The sequence below is a fragment of the Biomphalaria glabrata genome, chromosome 15 (assembly GCF_947242115.1).
Source record: "Biomphalaria glabrata chromosome 15, xgBioGlab47.1, whole genome shotgun sequence".
NCBI lineage: Eukaryota > Metazoa > Mollusca > Gastropoda > Planorbidae > Biomphalaria > Biomphalaria glabrata.
In genome coordinates, this window is record NC_074725.1 from 9,026,011 (window position 1) to 9,049,957 (window position 23,947).

Consider the following 23,947-nt stretch of genomic DNA (forward strand, 5'->3'; position numbering starts at 1 on the left):
TCCGCAGTTTCTAAGTGCGTCAAAGTCTAGAGAAGATTATATTCTAGGGCAGTGGTTCCCAAAATGTTTTTCTTTGCGGAACGCTTCAAACATTCTGAGTATTAAGCGGGACACTGCTTTTTTTTTTGTTTTTTGGAGAGGTTATTTCACGTGGTCTTCCGGTTAATTCTTCTCCAGTAGCTCGTGGAATACCTATTCAGTTCTCGTGGAACACTTAAGTTTCTCGGAACAAAGTTTGGGAAACACTGTTACAGGAAAATGATAACAAGCAAAATATTAAAAAATTCATTCTAAAAAAAAAAAAAAACAACAACAACAAAAAAAGCTTATCTAAAGGGAAGAACTCCGAACTTACAACTATATCGCTTAATAATGTTGAAGTTATTTCGATTACTCGATATCAAACAAAATAATTAATTACCAATAATGAATTGACTAATTGGTTCATTTTTAAATTGATTCATGTTTCGTTATGTACAATAAATAATGGCTTTTTTTTATTTGATCGGAGAATGGGTGTGGAGGAATAGTTGTGAATACTGAATGATTGATTTCCCTTGTTTGTATCAAACAATATAATTAATTACCAGCAATTAACACACTATTTTAATATTTTTTTGTTTGCTATTGATTCATGTCTTGTCTATGCCAATGAATAATTGTGCAAAATTTCAACTTGATCCTAGATTGGGTGTGGGAGAAATAACGTATACAAAATTTTTACCAGACAGACAGACAGACAGAGTGAGTTGATAGAAGATTTGTAATAAAAAATGTGCTCACTATTTCTGAAGGGTATGGTATTGAAATTTAATGATTTATCTCCCCTCATATATAGGAAAGGCCCATCAGCGAAATGGCATATAAAGCGAACACCTCCCCGTAATGTTTAACCATTCTTATTTATTTCAAAAGTAACTGCAGAACTAATAGAATGGTATAACAAAGACTCCATTTTTCTACATTTCCCACATATTCACTTTCGTTTTCCCTCATAAAATAAAGCATAGCTGAAGGTCAAAGTTGACATGTATGGAAATTTCATTCTCAAAACGTTTCCGGATAAACGAGAATAGGTCCGAACTTAAGGCGATTTTAAAGCACCAATGGACATCGGCCGAAAAAAAATTGCATATTGTACTTCTAAATAGATGTGGAAATAGTTAGCTATAATAGCTAAGGCTATTAATTCCGTTGAAAAATATATATTATGGGGTGTTCGCTCAAAATTACCTTTTTAACTGAAAACCTATTCAGCGAAAGCCCCTATAATAAGCTTAAAAGGCCATTTAATGATAACTTAGTGACTGATTTAATCTGTTTTTCTTTTTGTCTTATCTATTGTTATTGTTTGTAAACTGAAATATTAAAATAATAGGCATACTTTTAACCTTAACCCATGTCTTCAATTTCGAAGATTAAGGATGAGTGCATCACTACGTGTTTCACATGACTACGCCCAGTTACGACCAGCATATTTTCCCGCATTTTCTTTCCGTCTAAAATGTTTGACTCGCAGCTCTCCAACAGTCTCTCAGAGGTCATATGCTGGCAGTTACTTTCCTCTGTGCCAGTGAGGGTGAAATGACGCTTCAGTTGATCTTAACAGCGCTTAGGCCTATACGGCTTATACCGGGGGGTATGAGGGGGGGGACCTCTGTTTTGCCTTTTTTTAACTAGCTGGTTAACCTCTTGATTAATGATATTAATATGTGTATAAATGTTTAAAAGAAGTGCAGAATTCATTTTCATAGGGTTCCCCCACCATTCTGAGATTAGGATTTCGGGAGATTTCCAAGAGTTTTCCAGGAGAAAATATTCAATTTCAGGATGGGAAAAAACGCGAACTATATATTTAGTAATAAATATAAGAATTACCATATACTATAGGCTACATGTATAAAATTACAAGATCTCTCCTGAGCCTTTCGTCTCCATGCCCGAAACCCAAGCTGTTGTAGATCTGTCTCCGTACATCATTAATCCATCGCATTCGGGATCTGCCTTTGGGTCAATCAGCGTATGTGTGTGTGTGTGTGGGGGGGGGGAGATCGAGCTGATGGTGATTAAGTGCACTGAACATAAGTTCTTTAAAAAAAAATAGTTGCAGTAACGAGAGTTTATGAAATGGAGAGTAGTACGACGTGGACTAGCCTATAGGAAGGTGGCGATATAGAATTTTGTAGTTTCTTTCTTTCTTTAAAAAAAAAATTGATCGCAAGTTTCGTAGGCTATATATAGACATCAGTTACAAGCAGAGAAAGATGTGGAGCACAAGAAAAGTGAAAACAAATTTAGGCCTATTGCCACAAGGAGAACAATAGTTATACTGCTTCATGGAAGAAGTTAGATGATAGAACTAATTGAAGCATAATTTCCTATATTTTAACATGCTATTTCGCTATTTTTTACGGCCTTTCGCTCATTATGACTCCCGCGAAAATTGCGTTCGCTGATTAGGTCAGACCCCTACCGCAAGTTGACTTGAATTATAAAATTAATAGCTGATATGGAAAAAAGAGTCAAATTTAGTTTCATCGCCCAATAGCTGAGGAGTCCGCAGATGTTTTCATTTTTTAAATTAGTTTAACCATTGCGGAGTTATAAATTCTAAACTAAAAACTGGCACAAAAGCGTTCGCTGTTGGTCCTTTCCCATATATATATTTATTTTTTAATAGACTGCACTTGATCACCAATACAATCATTTTAAATTTCATTTCTGGAATACGATTCGACTAAAAACTAGGAGAAGGAAACGATTCTATTTTTTGTCGATATCTGTACGTATATTAAAAAAAAAAGAATTATCCTAAAAGTCTTAGAAAACATTTTTAAAAAAATACTGATTAAATGTACGATTGTATTTTTCAACTTTCTTTATCTATTTTTTGTTTTCTAAGACTTTCTCCCATAAAACTTTTTAAATAGTCAATTAGCAGAAACGAAAATTTTCCGAAAATTTCAGACTATGAAAAATTCATAAACGCGACACCATCAACGTAGGTAATGAGTGTATTAATAATACGAAAACATTAATTTCAAATTCATATATCTTTTCTTAATCTAAATAAGAAGCTCAAACTACATAACTTGAAAAATGTAAAATACATCTACATATGAATACAAAAAAATCAATATTTGTTACATAACTGGGACAATAAATATAAAAAAAAAAAGAAAGCGGAAATCACGTGTTCTGTATGGACAGGATTGTTGGATCCTCTCTCCTTCATTTTATTACGTCACATTCTCATTCTGCTGATTCTCGGTACAAATCTAATCACCGATAGGGAGCATTCTGTGAGACAGTCTTCAGTACAAGATCTGAGCTGAGAAAAAGTTCTGGATGCTTTCGGTCGGTCAGGATTTTATTTAAAGTTTAAGCTATATTTATAAGAGGCATTATATCCGATTACATTCCTGTATGTATAAACTGAGCACAAACACACTAATCAACGAACAATGAAATAAATATAACATGATTCATTGATTTATTATTTTTAGAGAAAGAGAATTTTAACTTTTACGATAGTATGTTTGTAATATGTCATAATGTATACAATATTTATTGTAGGCAATCAACAAAGCATAGATATTTGTATTTACCAAAACGTTTAATAGTAAGTTGAAACAAAGAAAAGAAAAGAGTAAAAAAAAGAGTATAAAATAGTGAGGTCTATCTATCTATCTATCTATCTATCTATCTATCTATCCATCCATCCATCCATCCATCCATTCATCCATCCATCCATCCATCTATCTATCTATCTATCTATCTATCTATCTATCTATCTATCTATCTATCTATCTATCTATCTATCTATCTATCTATCTATCTATCTATCTATCTGTTTATCTATCTGTCTGTCTGTCTGTCTATCTATCTATCTTTCTTTCTCTCTCTTTCTGTATTCTCATTATACATTAGAATACCTTACTAATACCTTACTTATTCTTTGCTTATTCTTTAATTAACCTTATACTTTTTTTTTATTATTATGATTTTCTTATACTCTACTTTTACACGAATGGACGTATTTAGACATACTGACAATAGGACTAGAACAACTTACAGGCATTGACCTATTGATAGATTGACATATTGACATTGACATATGAATATCGTAACATAACAGCATCAGTTGAATAGTCATCAGTTCTTGGAAGACACCAGGTTACATAGTAAAAGACCCCAAACTCTTTGGAAAAAAAAACAACAAGAAAATAAAAGCATGTCTGCTTTTTTTTTCAGCCCCGTTATTGTGTTTGTGTTGTCTGTCTGTTACATTTATCTCTCAATAACGAAAGCTGCCACTGAAAATCCAATAACAACGTTTTTAAGAAAAGATTTTATTAAAAATACTAAATAAAATTTGACTAAATGTTTAGACTAAAAAGTATAAAAATTGTAAGAATATTTACTCATTTCTCCCCTGCATGACAGACATTCGTGCTTTAGGTTTTGTAAAAAAAAAAATAATAATAAAATCTTGGCATTGATTTATTTAGGGAAAATGTGTCGTCATTTTAGATTAGATTAGAGAGAGAAAGAGTGAGAGAGAGAGAGAGAGAGAAGAAGAGAGAGTGTGTGTGTGTGTGTGTGTGTAAGAGAGAGAGAATGTCAATATTTCAGCCCTGTTTGTCTAAATGTTTCAATAAAGATGGCCCATGTGACGCTATGTTTTCCCTTTAAGAGAAAGAAGAAAAAAAAAACTGTCTCCCGTGTCAACATAAAAATCCATATCATCTGAGAATGTTGACCACTTTCTGTGGCGTTTGAGACAACCTGATTTTATTATTTGATACGCACTGATTATAATTTGACACAAACTGATAATCTTTTGACACATTATAATCATCCTGTAACACAGATAGATTAGCATTTGACACACACTTTTAATCACTTATAATCACACGCATATTTTCCTTTCTATTTGAAAGCTAATTAGCCTTACGGCTGAGGCACTCTCTCTTTTTTTTTATAAAGTTAGTAGATAAAAACATTTTGTAATTATATGGATAAGTAAAGGTTTTGTACGATAATGCTTAATTACGAGATCTCTAAATAAGTTCCCCATCACTTAGATACCCTCCCCCCTCCACGCGCCATTCGGCGCATTGTGCGGCAGGCTGCCTCTACAAAGATTTGTCAATGACAATGTATGAAGCCTCTTCCCACCTGGGGACCACTGCTCTGATAACTTCCCTCAGGGATAACTTAATTAAGTTGGTTATTTTAATACACAAATGTGTTCAGTGGCTAAGGTGTAGGTCTAAAAAATGTAGTTGGGGTCTGATTCTTATGAAGAAGTAAACATTCTACAGCCGTATTTGTAAAGCTATGTAATTTTGAGACCGTCCAATTAGTAGCGCAGTAAGACGAATAGCCGGGAAGAATTTGTAACACGATGTTATGTGTAGCTGGGGACATCATATTTGTAACACAGTGTGATGTGTAGATTGAGCCAATATATCTGTCGCACAGTGTGATGTGTAGCTTCATCCATTATATCTGTAGCACAGTAAGATGTGTAGCTGGCTGAGCCATTTTATCTGTAGCACAGTAAGATGTGTAGCTTCATCCATTTTATCTGTAGCACATTAAGATGAGTAGCTGGAGACATCATATTTGTAGCAAAGTAATCTTTGTAGAATCTTTGTAGCATCATATCTGTAACATAGATTTAAATTGTAGTTATGTTCACTAGTATTTTCTTTAGCGCTACTCTTAAAATCTTAAAATCACTGCACATGTACTTTGTATGTAAATTTTGATATACTTCCGAATTCATTAGTAATAATTTTTAAAATATACATGTTTTTTTCTCTTTTATTATTATTATTTTTTTTGGAAACACTAATTGCGTGTGTAACAAAATACAAAAAGAAAAATTATCATAAAAATTATTTGAAACAATATTTTCTTGGTAGTGCGTTGGTCGAAGATGGATCCATTATTTTCGGATCTACCTCAATCCATTCTTAGCTGTGAAAATATTATCCATCCACAGCAGTTAAAGCTAAACCCAGAAAGAACGACGTCGACTAGACTAGTACAACTTGGCCTTGGCTGAGACAGCCAGATTTCTTATTTGGCAGTTTTTTTCCGCTTTCTTTTTATTTAATTATTTTTTTCGATTTTTTTTTGTCTGCGGTTTTCAAACAACGAAAGACAAAAATGTGTTCCTAGTGATTTCTATTATTATTATTTTTTTAAATTGAGTCTCTGCAAGAATAACGCGTCAAAAAATAAAAGCACTTTAATCGCGTAAATTCGATTTTTAAATAACCGGAAGTTAGCGATTAGCATATTACGTCAACTTCGCAGCAAATTGATAATGTCAAGGCCACTCGATGCGAGGGAAAGTCGAAAGAAAAGTCAAGTGTATTGGAGATTTCAATATTTAATTGTAGGAAGTCAGTGAGTCTGTGTGTGCGAGTGTCTGTGTGTGTGTGTGTGTGTGCTTTTTTAGTTGTGTGTATGTCTGTTGTCATGTGTATTTCTGTGTGTTTGTGTGAGAATATGGGTATGTCTTGTTCTGTGTATGGTGTTTGCGTGTCTATATACAAGTGCTCCTAGATTATTTTTTAAAAATCTATCCCAGTTTTACGAATATGGAAAGGTCAAGGTAACACTCTTTGATAGCCAGCCTACATTTTACACGACAAGAAAAACAAGTCAAATTTAAAGAATACTCTTTACAATACCTCTATCCAATCTGTAACCTAGTGAATACCTGGGTGGAAACTTGTGGGTGGGTGAACACGATTCTCGAAAACGGCTCTAACGGTTTTCCTAGAAATTTGTCAATTGCTGTATATTGTTTGGAAAAGAATATTTCTAGCTCGTTGACCTCACTGGGAAAACTCTAGTTTGACCGTTTAAACAAAAATCTCTCTCTCTGTCACCCCGAAAGTTACGTGTGGTAACTCTAGTCCAACTTGCAGAAATAAAAGAGTGATCTTTCCTTGACTTCTTGGTGTCTAAACTGTTGAGCCATGAAGAGAATTATATATATATATATATATATATATATATATATATATATATATATATATATATATATATGTGTGTGTGTGTGTGTGTGTGTGTGTGTGTGTGTGTGTGTGTGTGTGTGTGTGTGTGTGTGTGTGTGCTTGTTGATCCGTTTTCAAAAAGACGTCAAGAACCTATTTTTTTTTTATAATTTTTTAGGCTCATTACGACCTCAGCAGTTTGAACTGGCCACTAAGTAATGCATTCAACATTTTATTCAAATCATTATTAATGTCCATTAAAACCAGAATAGGTTTTCCAACTTTAAAACAAAAGGCTCAGATTTTAGACTTTCATTGTGATTCAGTCCACGTTAATTTTTTTTTAATGCCACAAACCCCTACCCCTTTTTATAAACATTACCAACATATGAAAGGACAACATAAAGACCAAACTCTTATATAATCATCTATACACATCACAAATAAAACACATAAAACATGCAGACAAAAACATACAAGACAAAACGTAACGCATGCAAACATATACAACAGACACACATTGCTCACATGGTACAAACACATATACAACAGACACGCATTGCACACATGGTACAAACACATATACAACAGACACACATTGCACACATGGTACAAACACATATACAACAGACACACATTGCACACATGGTACAAACACATATACAACAGACACACATTGCACACATGGTACAAACACATATACAACAGACACACATTGCACACATGGTACAAACACATATACAACAGACACACATTGCACACATGGTACAAACACATATACAACAGACACACATTGCACACATGGTACAAACACATATACAACAGACACACATTGCACACATGGTACAAACACATATACAACAGACACACATTGCACACATGGTACAAACACATATACCACAGACACACATTGCACACATGGTACAAACACATATACAACAGACACACATTGCACACATGGTACAAACACATATACAACAGACACACATTGCACACATGGTTCAAACACATATACAACAGACACACATTGCACACATGGTACAAACACATATACAACAGACACACATTGCACACATGGTACAAACACATATACAACAGACACACATTGCACAGATCGTACACAAACATATAAATCTCAAATATACACACTAAACATGCATAACAGTCACAACACACAGACATACACACACATAATACACACACAAGCAGGCACTATGTAACATACATTTTATGATTACACACAACACCCTAAACACACACACAAAATACATACAACACAAAAAGCAAACACTTACACACACACACAGAAGATCTAATTAAATCAAGGAAAAGTTGTATCCCCGTTAAGACATTCTCTGCCAGGCTCTATAGATTTAAACCCAATCCCATTAGCTCTTTACGCTTTGCCTATGAACTCGCCAGATCAAAGTCCGAACACCAGAAATCTATCAAAGTATCGAAACATGTTAGTGAAATGGATGTGACTAATCAATGCGGCGTTGTAATGACCACATCTCAGAAGAGCTTTGTGTTGTTCTAAGCACCAGTCGACTCTTTATACTTTGTTTTCTTTCAGGACTTTCCATTTTCTTGTTTTTTAAACACAAATTCATGTCGCGTAATACTTTAGATTTTATTTAAAACAATGACAACAGTGAAACCAGTGGCGTAGTTAGGGTGGTAAGAGGAGGGGGGAAAAATTGAAAATCCACCCGGGCCCCCACTTGAGGGAAGCCCCCAAATGAGTTTTTTTTACATTAAAAATTAAATATTACGCAAAATGCCCACCGGGCCCCCAAACGATGGAAAATTCCTAGCTACGCCCCTGAGAGAAACGAACTTTGCTGGGGGGAGGGGGGTTATACATGAAATGTGTTGGACGTAATTATCTTCTTCTTTTGAAGTAACGTCTGTAATATATAAGATAACTAGATATTTTAGCTAGAGAAATGTGAAGTAATCTTTTATCTTCTAACGCTGAAGAGTGGGTTGGTAGTGGCGTATCTCCGTGTTTTTATTGTTTGTTCAGTATCCCTTGTGTTTGTATTGTTTGTTCAGTATCCCTTGTGTTTGTATTGTTTGTTAAGTATTCCAAGTGTTTTTATTTCTTTTTCTGTATCCCCAGTGTTTGTATTGTTTGTTCAGTATCTCATGTGACCATGTGTTTGTATTGTTTGTTCAGTATCCCATATGTTTGTATTGTTTGTTCAGTATCCCAAGTGATTTTATTTCTTGTTCAGTATCCCATATGATAGACTTACTTGCTCAGTATCCAAGTGTTTGTATTACTTGTTCAGAATCCCACGTGTTTGTATTGCTAGTGACATGCAATGAATGTTCGATGATCAAAGAAAATCTCCAAGTCCCTGGGACGCGAAGGGAGGAAGAACAAGGGAGACTATTGCCAAGCAGGCTCTGGACTGGAAGACTCAAGGGAAGAGAGGCTGGGTAGAGAGGCTGAGTACAGAGGCTGGATAGGGAGGCTGAGTAGAGAAGATGGGTACAGAGGCTGGGTACATAGGCTGGGTAGAGAGGCTGAGTAGAGATGCTGAGTAGAGAAGCTGGGTACAGAGGCTGGGTACAGAGGCTGGGTACAGAGGCTGAGTAGAGAAGCTGGGTACAGAAGCTGGGTACAGAGGCTGGGTAGAGAGGCTGAGTAGAGAAGCTGAGTACAGAGGCTGGGTAGAGAAGCTGAGTACAGAGGCTGGGTAGAGAAGCTGGGTACAGAAGCTGGGTACAGAGGCTGGGTAGAGAGGCTGAGTAGAGAAGCTGAGTACAGAGGCTGGGTAGAGAAGCTGAGTACAGAGGCTGAGTAGAGAGACTGGGTAGAGAGGCTGGGTACAGAGGCTGAGTAGAGAGACTGAGTACAGAGGCTGAGTAGAGAAGCTGAGTACAGAGGCTGAGTAGAGAGACTGGGTAGAGAGGCTGGGTACAGAGGCTGAGTAGAGAGACTGAGTACAGAGGCTGGGTACAGAGGCTGAGTAGAGAGACTTAGTACAGAGGCTGGGTACAGAGGCTGAGTAGAGAGACTGAGTACAGAGGCTGGGTACAGAGGCTGAGTAGAGAAGCTGAGTACAGAGGCTGGGTACAGAGGCTGAGTAGAGAGACTGAGTACAGAGGCTGGGTACAGAGGCTGAGTAGAGAAGCTGAGTACAGAGGCTGGGTACAGAGGCTGAGTAGAGAGACTGAGTACAGAGGCTGGGTACAGAGGCTGAGTAGAGAAGCTGAGTACAGAGGCTGGGTACAGAGGCTGAGTAGAGAAGCTGAGTACAGAGGCTGAGTAGAGAGACTGGGTAGAGAAGCTGGGTAGAGAGGCTGAGTACAGAGGCTGGGTACAGAGGCTGAGTAGAGAGGCTGGGTAGAGAGGCTGAGTAGACAAAGCGAACACGAAAGAGATCAGAAGAAATACAAATCAAAGACATGAGCCCAACTGAGGAGCATGACTCAGAAGAGTCAGATGGCGTAATACTGTTTGGGCTTTGTACTCCGCTTAGACACAATCTGATTAAGTCAAGTGTTGTACCATTTTTCTATTCACTAAGCAAGAACCAAAAGTTACGAAACAGTTTTTGACTGGCTTCTGGACAGGCCTTCATCTAATGAAATATCATGACACTTTCACTTTAGTTTCTAAGAAGTCAAAAGTCAAGTGATGTAATCGTACCAGTGCTATTGTCTGTGCAAGGTTGAGATGTCTGTCTGTAATCGTACAAGTGCTATTGTCTGTGCAAGGTTGAGATGTGTGTGTGTAATCGTACAAGTGCTATTGTCTGTGCAAGGTTGAGATGTGTGTGTATAATCGTACCAGTGCTATTGTCTGTGCAAAGTTGAGATGTGTGTGTGTAATCGTGCAAGTGCTATTGTCTGTGCAAGGTTGAGATGTCTGTCTGTAATCGTACCAGTGCTATTGTCTGTGCAAGGTTGAGATGTGTGTGTATAATCGTACCAGTGCTATTGTCTGTGCAAAGTTGAGATGTGTGTGTGTAATCGTGCAAGTGCTATTGTCTGTGCAAGGTTGAGATGTCTGTCTGTAATCGTACCAGTGCTATTGTCTGTGCAAGGTTGAGATGCCTGTCTGTAATCGTACCAGTGCTATTGTCTGTGCAAGGTTGAGATGTGTGTGTGTAATCGTACCAGTGCTATTGTCTGTGCAAGGTTGAGATGTGTGTGTGTAATCGTACCAGTGCTATTGTCTGTGCAAGGTTGAGATGTGTGTGTGTAATCGTACAAGATTGCTCTATTTGTTGGTCACATTCATCAACGAGTTACTATTAGGAAGACCGGAAACCTGGCCCGGGCCCATCGGTACCTTGGTACTGGTTTATAGGGTGCAGTGGTTGAGGGGGCTCTAATGCGACTTTTTAGGCGCCATTCTATGTCCTATTTTCAGATTTTTTTGCGAAGAATCCATCGGCCCATTTCTTGCAGTCATGGACATTTCCGTTGTTTTTTTCTTTCAGAGAAATTTTCATTTTGAACTAGATGTCATCTAAATAGTTTACATTAAAGTTTGTACTTATTGTCCCTGTGAAGGAGTAACAATCTGGCAACCCCACCTCCCCAATTGTACATAACCTAATGTATGTTATTTATTAAAATTGATTGGGATGAATATAGAAAGAGAACATCGATTTAAGAGAATTGACCGCTGGTCGTTTCGATCGTGAAAATTGATTTGTTATTTCAAGGAGATGGTATGTTAAAAGTGGTTCAAATTCGAAGTTCTCCTGTGGCCTCTAAAAGGAAGAAATAATGAGGGAATCAGTGAGCTAGGGCTTTGAGGTACATCAGAGAGCTAGGGCTTTGAGGTACATCAGTGAGCTAGGGCTTTGAGGTACATCAGAGAGCTAGGGCTTTGAGGTACATCAGAGAGCTAGGGCTTTGAGGTACATCAGTGAGCTAGGGCTTTGAGGTACATCAGTGAGCTAGGGCTTTGAGGTACATCAGTGAGCTAGGGCTTTGAGGTACATCAGTGAGCTAGGGCTTTGAGGTACATCAGAGAGCTAGGGCTTTGAGGTACATCAGTGAGCTAGGGCTTTGAGGTACATCAGTGAGCTAGGGCTTTGAGGTACATCAGAGAGCTAGGGCTTTGAGGTACATCAGAGAGCTAGGGCTTTGAGGTACATCAGAGAGCTAGGGCTTTGAGGTACATCAGTGAGCTAGGGCTTTGAGGTACATCAGTGAGCTAGGGCTTTGAGGTACATCAGTGAGCTAGGGCTTTGAGGTACATCAGAGAGCTAGGGCTTTGAGGTACATCAGTGAGCTAGGGCTTTGAGGTACATCTGTGAGCTAGGGCTTTGAGGTACATCAGAGAGCTAGGGCTTTGAGGTACATCAGAGAGCTAGGGCTTTGAGATACATCAGAGAGCTAGGGCTTTGAGGTACATCAGTGAGCTAGGGCTTTGAGGTACATCAGTGAGCTAGGGCTTTGAGGTACATCAGTGAGCTAGGGCTTTGAGGTACATCAGTGAGCTAGGGCTTTGAGGTACATCAGAGAGCTAGGGCTTTGAGGTACATCAGAGAGCTAGGGCTTTAAGGTACATCAGTGAGCTAGGGCTTTGAGGTACATCAGAGAGCTAGGGCTTTGAGGTACATCAGAGAGCTAGGGCTTTGAGGTACATAAAGATAGATTAGAACATTAACGTTTAAAGATACATTAGTTGTAAGCTGAGCACTGGAGATTTTTTGTTAACGCAAATTGTAAGCGGAATGGGTTCCTTGAATCTAGGGGCCTGTTTGGCGGCGTCAGTCCCTACTAACTTACCATGGTTATTTAATTTATTTTTTTAAAAGTTTTTCTGGACTTTTCATCGTGGTCCGAATGTTAACAAAAAAAAAATCTAGAAGTTTAAAAAAAAATAATTTTAGTTTTGAAATCTGTTTTTCTTGCTTATAACGATACCCCCACCCCCTCCTCCCCCAGTCTTAAAGCGATTCAAGATGGAAAGAAAACTCTCTGAAATCTGGTCACTTGCTGTTCATGTCTAAAGACACACCTTGCCAGTCGGTAAAAAAACAAAAACCAACATATTTTTAAAGACATGTAAAAAAAACAACAAATTATCTTTAAGAAATAATTGGTTTAATATTTGTATTTGTATTTTAACATTCTGCTGGCTGGTCAACCAGGCCCTTGATTAAAATGTTTTTCCAGATTCCTTGTCAATGATTGGAAGAGTGGATGGGGGTCTTGTATTTGTTTAAAGTTGATCTTAGGACAGTCTAAATGTCAGGGAAATCTAATTGACGCAATCTAAATGTCATGGTAATCTAATAGACGCAATCTAAGTGTCATGGTTATTTAATGGACGCAATCTAAATGTCATGAAAATCTAATGAATGTATTCTAAATGTCACTACAATCTAATGAATGTATTCTAAATGTCACTACAATCTAATGGATGTATTCTAAATGTCACTACAATCTAATGGAAGTATTCTAAATTTCATGGAAATCTCATGGACACAATCATATGTATTCTAATGGACGCGGTTTACAGATGCCATACACAACAGCACTAGAAAGAAGGGTGAAATTGCAACGGTGCCTGATGATTACATATGCCCAACCTGTGACCGCAGCTGTGTATCAAGGATTGACCTCTTTAGTCACACAAAAAGTCGCAAAGGGAAAAGATCGTCTCTCGAGACGTAAAATTTCCACAGAATGGACGCATATAATTTTTAGGGCAATCTAAGGGACGCAATCTTATTTAATGATTCAATCTTAATCTTCAAATAATTTCTTGTGGATTGACTTTCTTGTGTACATCTGTAGAGTAGTTTAAATTTAGCTGATTAAATCCTTCTGTAAACAATGTTGGATAAGGTCTGGCATAGGAACTAAATTGAAACATTGTCTTCTTATGTTCCTCCATTGGTAGGGAGGGATGGACGAGAGGAGCCAAACATACGACACTCTCTGACACGGAAAAAATAGGTCGGTTCAATCCTTGATAACGTCCGCCCATTCTCCCACGTTTCCGGTCTCACCTTCCACCACCTGGAACCGTGCTCTGCAGGAGTGTCTTAGAAATGCTGCTTGAGCTTATAACATGGTAATGCGATTAAAACTTTTTGACGTCTACTAGATTGCTTAAGATTCACAGACGTTTGCAAGAAGCCTACTCAAATAACATAAACGTGTAACTTCGCTCAAAGCATGTACTTTTGATAAACTCTTTCTCTCCTAATCGACGATACCATCGTTGATTAGAACTCATTAAATTAAAATAATGCTTGATTTTTTAAACTTTGTTTTAATGTATAAAGAGCATGCCTTCCCCTATAATTCTAGACCAAATAAAACATTTTCTGATAACAAGCGAAAACGTTATTGAAGCTCAATCATAACAGCGTAGTGGAATACTACTGAGCAAAAATGAATTCTATCAAAACGTGGAAAATTATTGCGGAGAGAAAGAGTTAATACTTTACTGTATTACGTTCTGTTGACCTCATTATTGAGTCTGTACAAATACAGTTTTATAATGAACGCCTTTTCTCCGATAGTCTTGAAGTTTTAAATCACAATTTTTTTTTTTTGTTATCTACAAGCGTACTCAGCAAACAAACTGTTACTATTTCGTTCATGTGATTTTCGTGTTTGGTTTTTACTATTCTTGATTACTGTATTTTAAAAAAAAGCCTTTAAAGTTGATGACACCTTATTTCCGAATGGCGAGAAGGCTTTTGTCATGTAGTAGCTGCTCTAATATTAAAGGAATTCATTGTATACACTATTAATTTGTAGATGTGTATGTGCTCTTTTAGTAGAAGAACTGGAAAGTGGTGGGCACCTCCGACTCTAGTCACGATGGTACCATTTCCAAATTTGAAATCTTTCGGCTGTCATCCCATTTTATTTGGTAGGGCGTAAGGAGCTTAAATCCTCCGAAAAGCTCGTGTGGGAGGGGGGGAGTGAAGTCAGTGGAGCCTCAGTGCTATCTTACCTATAGGGCAACATAAGTTATTGCTTGGGACCCTCCAATTGTTTGGAGGGGGAGGTCCTCAAATAGTTCCAGGCTCTTTTTAATCATTTAGAAGAGAGAGATAAGAGAAAATGTGGATTTCCAGGGGCCCCATATGTCAAATAGCTTAGGGCTTTATCAAGCCTAGATCCGGTCATGGTTGAAGTCTAATTTGCAGGCATATGCAGTTGTACCCTTCTAGCAAGAAGCCTTTGGTAGCAATGCTTGATTCACTCACACATTGATCTGTGTCCCTGTCCAAGAAGTGCATTGTCCTGATCCCTGTGTTAAAGGCACTTCATTTTGTCCCATATTTAATCTTCAGCATTGCGCGTGATTGTGTGAGTGTGTCTGTATTCGTGCATGCATGTTAAGAGAAAGTTTTTATTTCTAAAATAAAACGTAATAAGAATTTCTTTTTACATGAATTACAGAATATTTGAATGAAGCGCACACACACAAAAATCTGGTTTGTTTTACGCTACGAAAATTACGACAGAGTTAAGATTTGAAAATAAAAATAAAATTTGAAACGAGAGGAGAAAAAAAATGATAGAAGATGCAAGTGCCAAAAAAAAAAAAAAAAAAGGTCGTTAACTCTAGCTGGCTTTAGTGAAGTGATCCGTAATGATCTCCCCATAACACAAAAATTGTTTTGAAGAAAACTTGGTGTCAGGGGTTCTCAATATTTGTGAAAACTGAGGTTCCTTTTTTTTTTTTTTGTTTGTCTGTTAAGCTCATCCTTGTTGGAATCGTTCTCAATTAGTTTCATGGAGATGCAAATGTTTATGTGTGTGCGTGCGTGCGTGCGTGGGGTTTACGATTGTGAAATAGGCATGGAGGGGAAGAGAAGTTTGGAGGAAGCTAGCAGACTTGGCGGGGTAGATAACAACATTTTGTTGCCATCGTTGGAGGGAACATTCGAAGTGATGGCTAAGGTAGACGGTGTGGAGTTGGGTACACCGGGGGGCGGGGGGGATGACGTTAGTATTGGCTGAGCTGGAGAGTGGAAGTCAGTCTACGTTTTGTGGAGTGCTTCAGATAAGCTTGGATTCTGGGGGTTTGTTTGTTTCATAAGTTGCTATGATGAGCCCAGACGTGAGTTGTCTGTATGGACCTAGTCTATGACAAACACTTAAGGTAAATCAACGTTGGTTTTTTTTTTTTCTAGTCAGTTATTCTGTGTGACTAATTATTGGCTGTCTCGTCTGTCTTCTTTTCTTTCGGGGTCCGGGTCTTGTCATTAGACTGCTGGATGGCCGTGTGACATGCGCTCTAGACGTTGACACCAAGTTAGACTTTGCCAGCAGAGTTATAACAAGGTCAAGGACTTAATAGATTTAATGTTATAAGAAATGTCTGAAACTTTCAAGTGATTTATTGTTAAAATCATTCATTTTGAAGTGACAGAAACAGAAAAATAAATTTACGTAATCATTGAGTTTGTTGAAAATCTGCTTATAGAAATACAATCTTGGGAATGAATATTAATATCAAATAAACTTAAATGTATTGCACAAACAAACTTGTATCAATAGAACAATACAAACTTGAATAGAACAATACAAACTTGAATAGAACAATACAAACTTGAATAGAACAATACAAACTTGAATAGAACAATACAAACTTGAATAGAACAATACAAACTTGAATAGAACAATACAAACTTGAATAGAACAATACAAACTTGAATAGAACAATACAAACTTGAATAGAACAATACAAACTTGAATAGAACAATACAAACTTGAATAGAACAATACAAACTTGAATAGAACAATACAAACTTGAATAGAACAATACAAACTTGGATAGAACAATACAAACTTGGATAGAACAATACAAACTTGAATAGAACAATACAAACTTGAATAGAACAATACAAACTTGAATAGAACAATACAAACTTGAATAGAACAATACAAACTTGAATAGAACAATACAAACTTGAATAGAACAATACAAACTTGAATAGAACAATACAAACTTGAATAGAACAATACAAACTTGAATAGAACAATACAAACTTGAATAGAACAATACAAACTTGAATAGAACAATACAAACTTGAATAGAACAATACAAACTTGAATAGAACAATACAAACTTGGATAGAACAATACAAACTTGAATAGAACAATACAAACTTGAATAGAACAATACAAACTTGAATAAAACAATACAAACTTGAATAGAACAATACAAACTTGAATAGAACAATACAAACTTGAATAGAACAATACAAACTTGAATAGAACAATACAAACTTGAATAGAACAATACAAACTTGAATAGAACAATACAAACTTGAATAGAACAATACAAACTTGAATAGAACAATACAAACTTGAATAGAACAATACAAACTTGAATAGAACAATACAAACTTGAATAGAACAATACAAACTTGAATAGAACAATACAAACTTGAATAGAACAATACAAACTTGAATAGAACAATACAAACTTGAATAGAACAATACAAACTTGAATAGAACAATACAAAATTGAATAGAACAATACAAACTTGAATAGAACAATACAAACTTGAATAGAACAATACAAACTTGGATAGAACATTACAAACTTTGATAGTACAATATATACTTGAATAGAGCGATACAAACTTGAATAGAACAATACAAACTTTGAAAGTACAATACAAACTTAAATAGAGCAATACAAACTTGAATAGAACAATACAACTTGAATAGAGCAATACAACTTAAATAGAGCAATACAACTTGAATAGAGCAATACAAACTTGAATAGAACAATACAAACTCCAATTGAACGATATAAACTTGAATAGAGCAATACAACATAAATAGAGCTATACAAACTTGAATAGAGCTATACAAACTTGAATAGAGCTATACAAACTTGAATAGAGCTATACAAACTTGAATAGAGCAATACAAATTTGAATAGATCAATACAAACTTGGATAGAACAATACAAACTTGAATAGAGCAATAAACTACAATTAATAAAACTATCTAAAGAACAGTTAATTGTAATTTATACACACCATTCTTTGGTTTATTGTACTTATAATGACACAATCACACAGTAACTCTTGTACTCACAGGCGACAATATCCTGAAACATTTAGCACCGTTCTCTATTCTAAAGTACATACGAAAGTTGAGTAGATCTAAATCTATCTTTTAATTATCTAATGTACTTAGTTTACTGAAAGGCGATAAATAATAGTAATAGTAACAACAACCACAATAATGATAATTACTAAGAACATTCTCGTTGCCTGTCCGAGGGAGGTACAGCTACAGAAGTACCGCATCACAAGAACATTCCTCAAGGGACACTGATAAAGGGACTACAATAAATTTCGCTTCTCTTTAGAGAAACTCGACCCTGGCAGTGTCAGAGAATGAATACTCGTTCGTTTCTAACATAATAATGTTAATAATAATAATAAACGGTAGATTTCAATCGCCCGGATCTGCTGTTCATCGATAAAAAAGAAAAAACCGCTACCATTATCGATATCGCCGTACCACTGTCTCATAATTTAAGAAAAACTGAGATAGAAAAACAAAGAAAATATGGGAACCTGGGCTTGGAGATTAAGCGTCTATGGAAATTGTCCAAAATAACAATATACCCCATTGTTATATCAACCGAGGGGATAATAACAACTGACCTCACAGACACATTCAAGGCCCTTAACATTCCTAGGAACATATTCGTTGCCTGTCAGAGGGCGGTACTGCTGCAGACCTGCCACATCACCAGAAAATTCCTCAGTGGAAACTGTTAAAGGGACTACGATGAATTTTGTTTCTCTTTAGCGAAACTCGACCCTGGCAGTGCCAGAGAATGACTACTCGTTCATTTCTAACATAATAATAATTAGAATCGGTGTACCATTATATCACAATATCAGTAAGACTCAAAGTAAACAACGAGCCAATAATGAACAAGAATGTGGGACTGTTCAGCGAGTTTAGAAGTTTGATAAAACAACAATATCCTGTGGTTATAGTAACCGAGGGGATAATTAGCCCTTTATTTACATTCGAGGCCCTAAACATTTGTAAGATTCTCGTTCCATGTCACATCATCAGACAACTTCTCAGTTAGTGCTGTTAAGGTGATGAATTGTTTCACATTATTGAAGTTCAACCCTTGAAGTGACAGAGAATGAATGTTAGTAATTTGTAAAATAATAATAATAATAATAACAATGATATTTAATATCCGTGCTGAAATGTGTCGTACAATTATGCATCCAACAAAGAAAGACACTAAAACAACAAAAGTTGGAAACGACAGCACACAAACTATACGTTCATACCACAAATATTCACTTACGCATTACATGTGAAATCTGCATCAGATTGTTGGATTTATTCAATGATTTGTTTACCAATTTAACAAATGAAATCTTGTGTCTATATGTTTTTTTTGTGATTGTTTCCTTGTATATAGCTAAATTGGTAATTATGATGGGCTGTTTTTTTTTTCCTCTACACCGTGTGTGTGTTTATCTGTGAGTGTGTTTTTTAAATTTGAATTTAAAAGATAGAGAAGTCTTTCAGTATTTCTTTAATGATCTCAACTTGATTATTTATTGTAAATATATACATATTTATCTTAAGTTTATCAAATCTTTATAAAAAAAAAAAGTTTACAAAAAAGAGGCAAAGAAAAGAGGCATAAGGCCCAAGGATTCCTACGATGACAAAGCTAAAATTAAATAGCGCAAATTCTGAGGTTTCCAATAAACAAAAATAAAATATTTATACTGAGAGTCCCTTTATTAAATTCTGTATAGCAATTTTACAAGGTATTTCCCGAACTGACGACCAAGGGACGTGTTTTTGTTGCTAATATCGCATTGGAGATTTCATAAAGGTTATTTTGAATGTTAAGATACATAAACCAGGCAGAGAGGATAAAACTTAAAATACTGCAGGTGTGAGCGTGGAAAACAAAAAAGAAAAGGCGCAAAAACACTAAATAACGTCAAAGCAGGAGTGGACTGGGTATCAAAATCGGCCCGGGCATCTCTATACCATCCGGCCCATAAATTATATATTATATAATGGGCATCCAGTTCTAGGTCTACCTGTCCTCAAAATCATTCTGTTAAATTTGATAATGTATCGGTACACATGCTTACAGTGAAGACTATGTCCTTATAAGGAATAAAGGTTTTATGTTGCTTTCTAATCGCAAATTGTATAGGCCCTAAAATGATGAAGCTTTACTTAGGTGTTATAATAAATAAAAAAACTGTCATGGAATCCCAATATTGATGAAACTATCAAAAAATTAAACAAAGCATTAGGGTTTATTACACTGAACCATAATCTTCAAATACAAAACAAGATCTAATAAAATACTCAGAGTGACACAAAGTTAAAGGCACATTCCTCGTTCCATATGCTAGGACAAATTTGAAACAAATGCTCCTTCTTCTTCCCTAGTGCTATTAGAGCATGGAATGAGTTGCCTGAGCTAGCCAGGAAAACCAGTGATTTAGCAGACCATAAGTCATTGGTTAATATGCATGACCAAATGCATGACGCGTTGGACGTAGGACGTAATCATCTTCTTTTTTGAAGTAACGTCTGTAGTATATAAGAAGAAGGATGTAGGCTATTACATTATTTCGGAAAATATGTTAGATTAAATTAGTAGGCCTTAGTATAGTCTGTAAAATATTTTTAAAAAAAGAACACTTCGCTCAGAGGCCCCTTCCCCTGAAAAAGGAATACTTAAAACATTTAACAATTTAACAGTGGCATCCATACGGCCCTTATCTTATAAAATACAGACGTGATTTCAAAAAAGGAGATGCTACTGTGGTCCTATCGGCCCATTTGGATACCGGCCCACCGGGCATTTGCCCAATTTTCCATATAGCCAGTCCGCCCCTTGGGTCAAAGACCTTGCTGTCGGATACTTTCAAATATAAGAATGTTTAATTGATTCTCTTTTTTTTATTGAATTATCTGAAGCACAGGTTTAAGAAAAAAAAAAGGAATATTTTTATACGATTGTGCATGCGCGTGCGCTCTCTCCTTCCTTAATAATGTGTATTCACTATTGACAGGGAGTGTTCATTATTGACCCGGGTGGTGATGTTGCTTAGCGGAGTTTTTCTTAGCCAATACTAACCTGTGTTTGATATGGAGTGTGGCAGCCTAATGATTATCAGTTCCGTCAGCAGGGATTGTCCAATGAGAGAGAGTCTTTGTGTTTCGATTTGATTGTTGATTTCAGTTTTCTTCGGGAAGTGGACAAAAATTCAACATAGAGTACTTCAAATTTCGCTGACTCTCTTTTACAATCTGTCTCTCTCTCTCTCTCTTCACTCTCCTCCTCTCTCTCTACCTCTTTATTTCTTTCTTTCTCCCTCTTTCTCTCTCGCTCTCTCCATCTCTCCCCCTTTTCTTATTCTCTCTCTCTTCCCACTATCTCTCTTGGACTTCTCTCTCTCTCTCGCTCTCTCTCTCTCGCTCTCTCTTTCTCTCTCTCTCTCTCCGTTATTCTCTCTGAAATAACAACCTTTACAATGTAAATCTACTGGAGCCGTGACATTGTTGACCATCTGTCAAAAATAATAATGACAGCATAATCAAAATATCAGAGACACTCCACCAACGTCACCATTCACAAGAGACACACATTCACCATTCAATCAAAGACACACCATCACCATTCATCAAAGACACGCCATCACCATTCAATCAAAGACACGCCATCACCATTCAATCAAAGACACGCCATCACCATTCAATCAAAGACACGCCATCACCATTCATCAAAGACACACCATCACAATTCAATCAAAGACACACCATCACCATTCAATCAAAGACACGCAACCACCATTCAATCAAAGACACGCCATCACCAATCTTCAAAGACACACCATCACCATTCTTCAAAGACACAACATCCCCATTCAACCAAAAACATTTTTCTTATTCGTATGATAGCTAACCCAATTTGTCTAGCACGAAAAAACAAGTAAAAGCGAAAATTGTATTATTATATTCGTAATACGAAGTGTTATTTACATTAGTGTCTGTTTTCATTCATTCCGGTGTATTTACTTACTAGAAATGCATGCCCGTTACCAGAATTTCAGAAAAGTTTTGCAATCTACATTCCCATGTCTCAATCTACGCACCAGTTTAGACATGAAAAGTCAAGATCTAGTGTCTTAATCCTGAGGAGTACTAACCTGAATCCAGGGTGTCATTTCTTTGTTACTTTTAGGATCTACATCTATACGATACATCTGTACCTGAAGAGGAATTGTATTCGTCTGCTTCACACTAGGGGACATTACTCTAGACTCCAGAGTACTCTAGACAATAACGAAGGTTATCTTGTTTCTTCATTTCTTGATTAGGTTATACACCTTTGTTATTATTGCATGGCATGTTTTTGATTGTTACAAGTCGTTATTCCAAGAAGCTATGATAAAACACTTAATATAATGTAAAATTATTTTCTTTCGCTCTAGGGTGGGGAAGATTGCGTGCGATTTTGGAAGGTCATGGGTCACTCGAAAATTGACTGCATCAGAATATTCAGTGCAGTGAGTTACTTGCAGTTTTTTCATTGGATCTCCATCATAAGGAAAAGAGCAAATTAATAAAAATCCAGATTCAAGGAGCTACGAGTCATGACATTTAGTCTTTAACTGAATCAATGAAGTGATATAGCTGGTTTCGCTGTCTGCTATGCAAACGATTGATTTCATTAACATTCAGGACCAGCTCTCTTACGCATCACCTCTTAGTATCAAACTGATCTAGGTCTGTCTTGACATCACCTCTCAGTATCAAGCTGATCTACGTCTGTCTTCACATCACTTCTTAGTATCAAGCTGATCTACGTCTGTCTTCACATCACCTCTCAGTATCAAGCTGATCTAGGTCTGTCTTGACATCACCTCTCAGTATCAAGCTGATCTACGTCTGTCTTCACATCACCTCTTAGTATCAAGCTGATCTACGTCTGTCTTCACATCACCTCTCAGTATCAAGCTGATCTAGGTTTGTCTTTACATCACAATTTAGTATCAAGCTGATGTAGGTCTGTCTTCACATCACTTCTTACTATCAAACTGATCTACGTCTGTCTTCACATCACCTCTTAGTATCAAACTGATGTAGGTCTGTCTTTACATCACTTCTTAGTATCAAGCTGATCTAGGTCTGTCTTTACATCACTTCTTAGTATCAAGCTGATCTAGGTCTGTCTTTACATCACTTCTTAGTATCAAGCTGATCTAGGTCTGTCTTAACATCACTTCTTATTATCAAGCTGATCTAGGTCTGTCTTAACATCACTTCTTAGTATCAAGCTGATCTAGGTCTGTCTTTACATCACTTCTTAGTATCAAGCTGATCTAGGTCTGTCTTAACATCACCTCTCAGTATCAAGCTGATCTAGGTCTGTCTTTACATCACTTCTTAGTATCAAGCTGATCTAGGTCTGTCTTTACATCACTTCTTAGTATCAAGCTGATCTAGGTCTGTCTTTACATCACTTCTTAGTATCAAGCTGATCTAGGTCTGTCTTAACATCACTTCTTAGTATCAAGCTGATCTAGGTCTGTCTTAACATCACTTCTTAGTATCAAGCTGATCTAGGTCTGTCTTAACATCACTTCTTAGTATCAAGCTGATCTAGGTCTGTCTTCACATCACCTCTCAGTATCAAGCTGATCTAGGTCTGTCTTTACATCACTTCTTAGTATCAAGCTGATCTAGGTCTGTCTTAACATCACTTCTTAGTATCAAACTGATCTAGGTCTGTCTTCACATCACCTCTCAGTATCAAGCTGATCTAGGTCTGTCTTTACATCACTTCTTAGTATCAAGCTGATCTAGGTCTGTCTTTACATCACTTCTTAGTATCAAGCTGATCTAGGTCTGTCTTAACATCACCTCTCAGTATCAAGCTG

General features: G+C 36.6%; 2 protein-coding genes across 3 annotated transcripts in view; one reads left to right on the forward strand and one right to left on the reverse strand.

The window, feature by feature from the left end:
• LOC106072498 (acetylcholinesterase-like) overlaps positions 1 to 23,947 on the forward strand; it is a 119,125-nt gene that overhangs the window by 3,244 nt on the left and 91,934 nt on the right. The window contains exon 1 of one of the 2 annotated variants that reach the window (XM_056012185.1): positions 15,987 to 16,128. The exons of the other annotated variant lie outside the window; for it this stretch is intronic. The gene's annotated coding sequence lies outside the window, so the exon portion shown is untranslated. Of the gene's footprint in view, positions 1 to 15,986; positions 16,129 to 23,947 lie in introns of those variants that run through there. 2 annotated transcript variants of the gene reach the window in all.
• On the reverse strand, positions 9,418 to 22,318 carry LOC129923169 (PGC-1 and ERR-induced regulator in muscle protein 1-like). Its single transcript, XM_056013052.1, has 2 exons — positions 22,214 to 22,318; positions 9,418 to 10,386 (listed from the first exon to the last, which is right to left on the reverse strand). Exons 1-2 carry the CDS (start codon positions 22,316 to 22,318, stop codon positions 9,418 to 9,420), a joined length of 1,074 nt encoding a protein of 357 aa, XP_055869027.1.

Excerpts from the sequence above, each read along its gene's own strand:
- LOC129923169 (XM_056013052.1), bottom strand. The coding sequence starts at position 22,318 with ATGTCCCCTAGTGTGAAGCAGACGAATACAATTCCTCTTCAGGTACAG. Across the intron at positions 10,387-22,213 it reads AAATGACACCCTGGATTCAG|CCTCTCTACCCAGCCTCTCT; the intron begins GTTAGTACTCCT and ends TTGTCTACTCAG.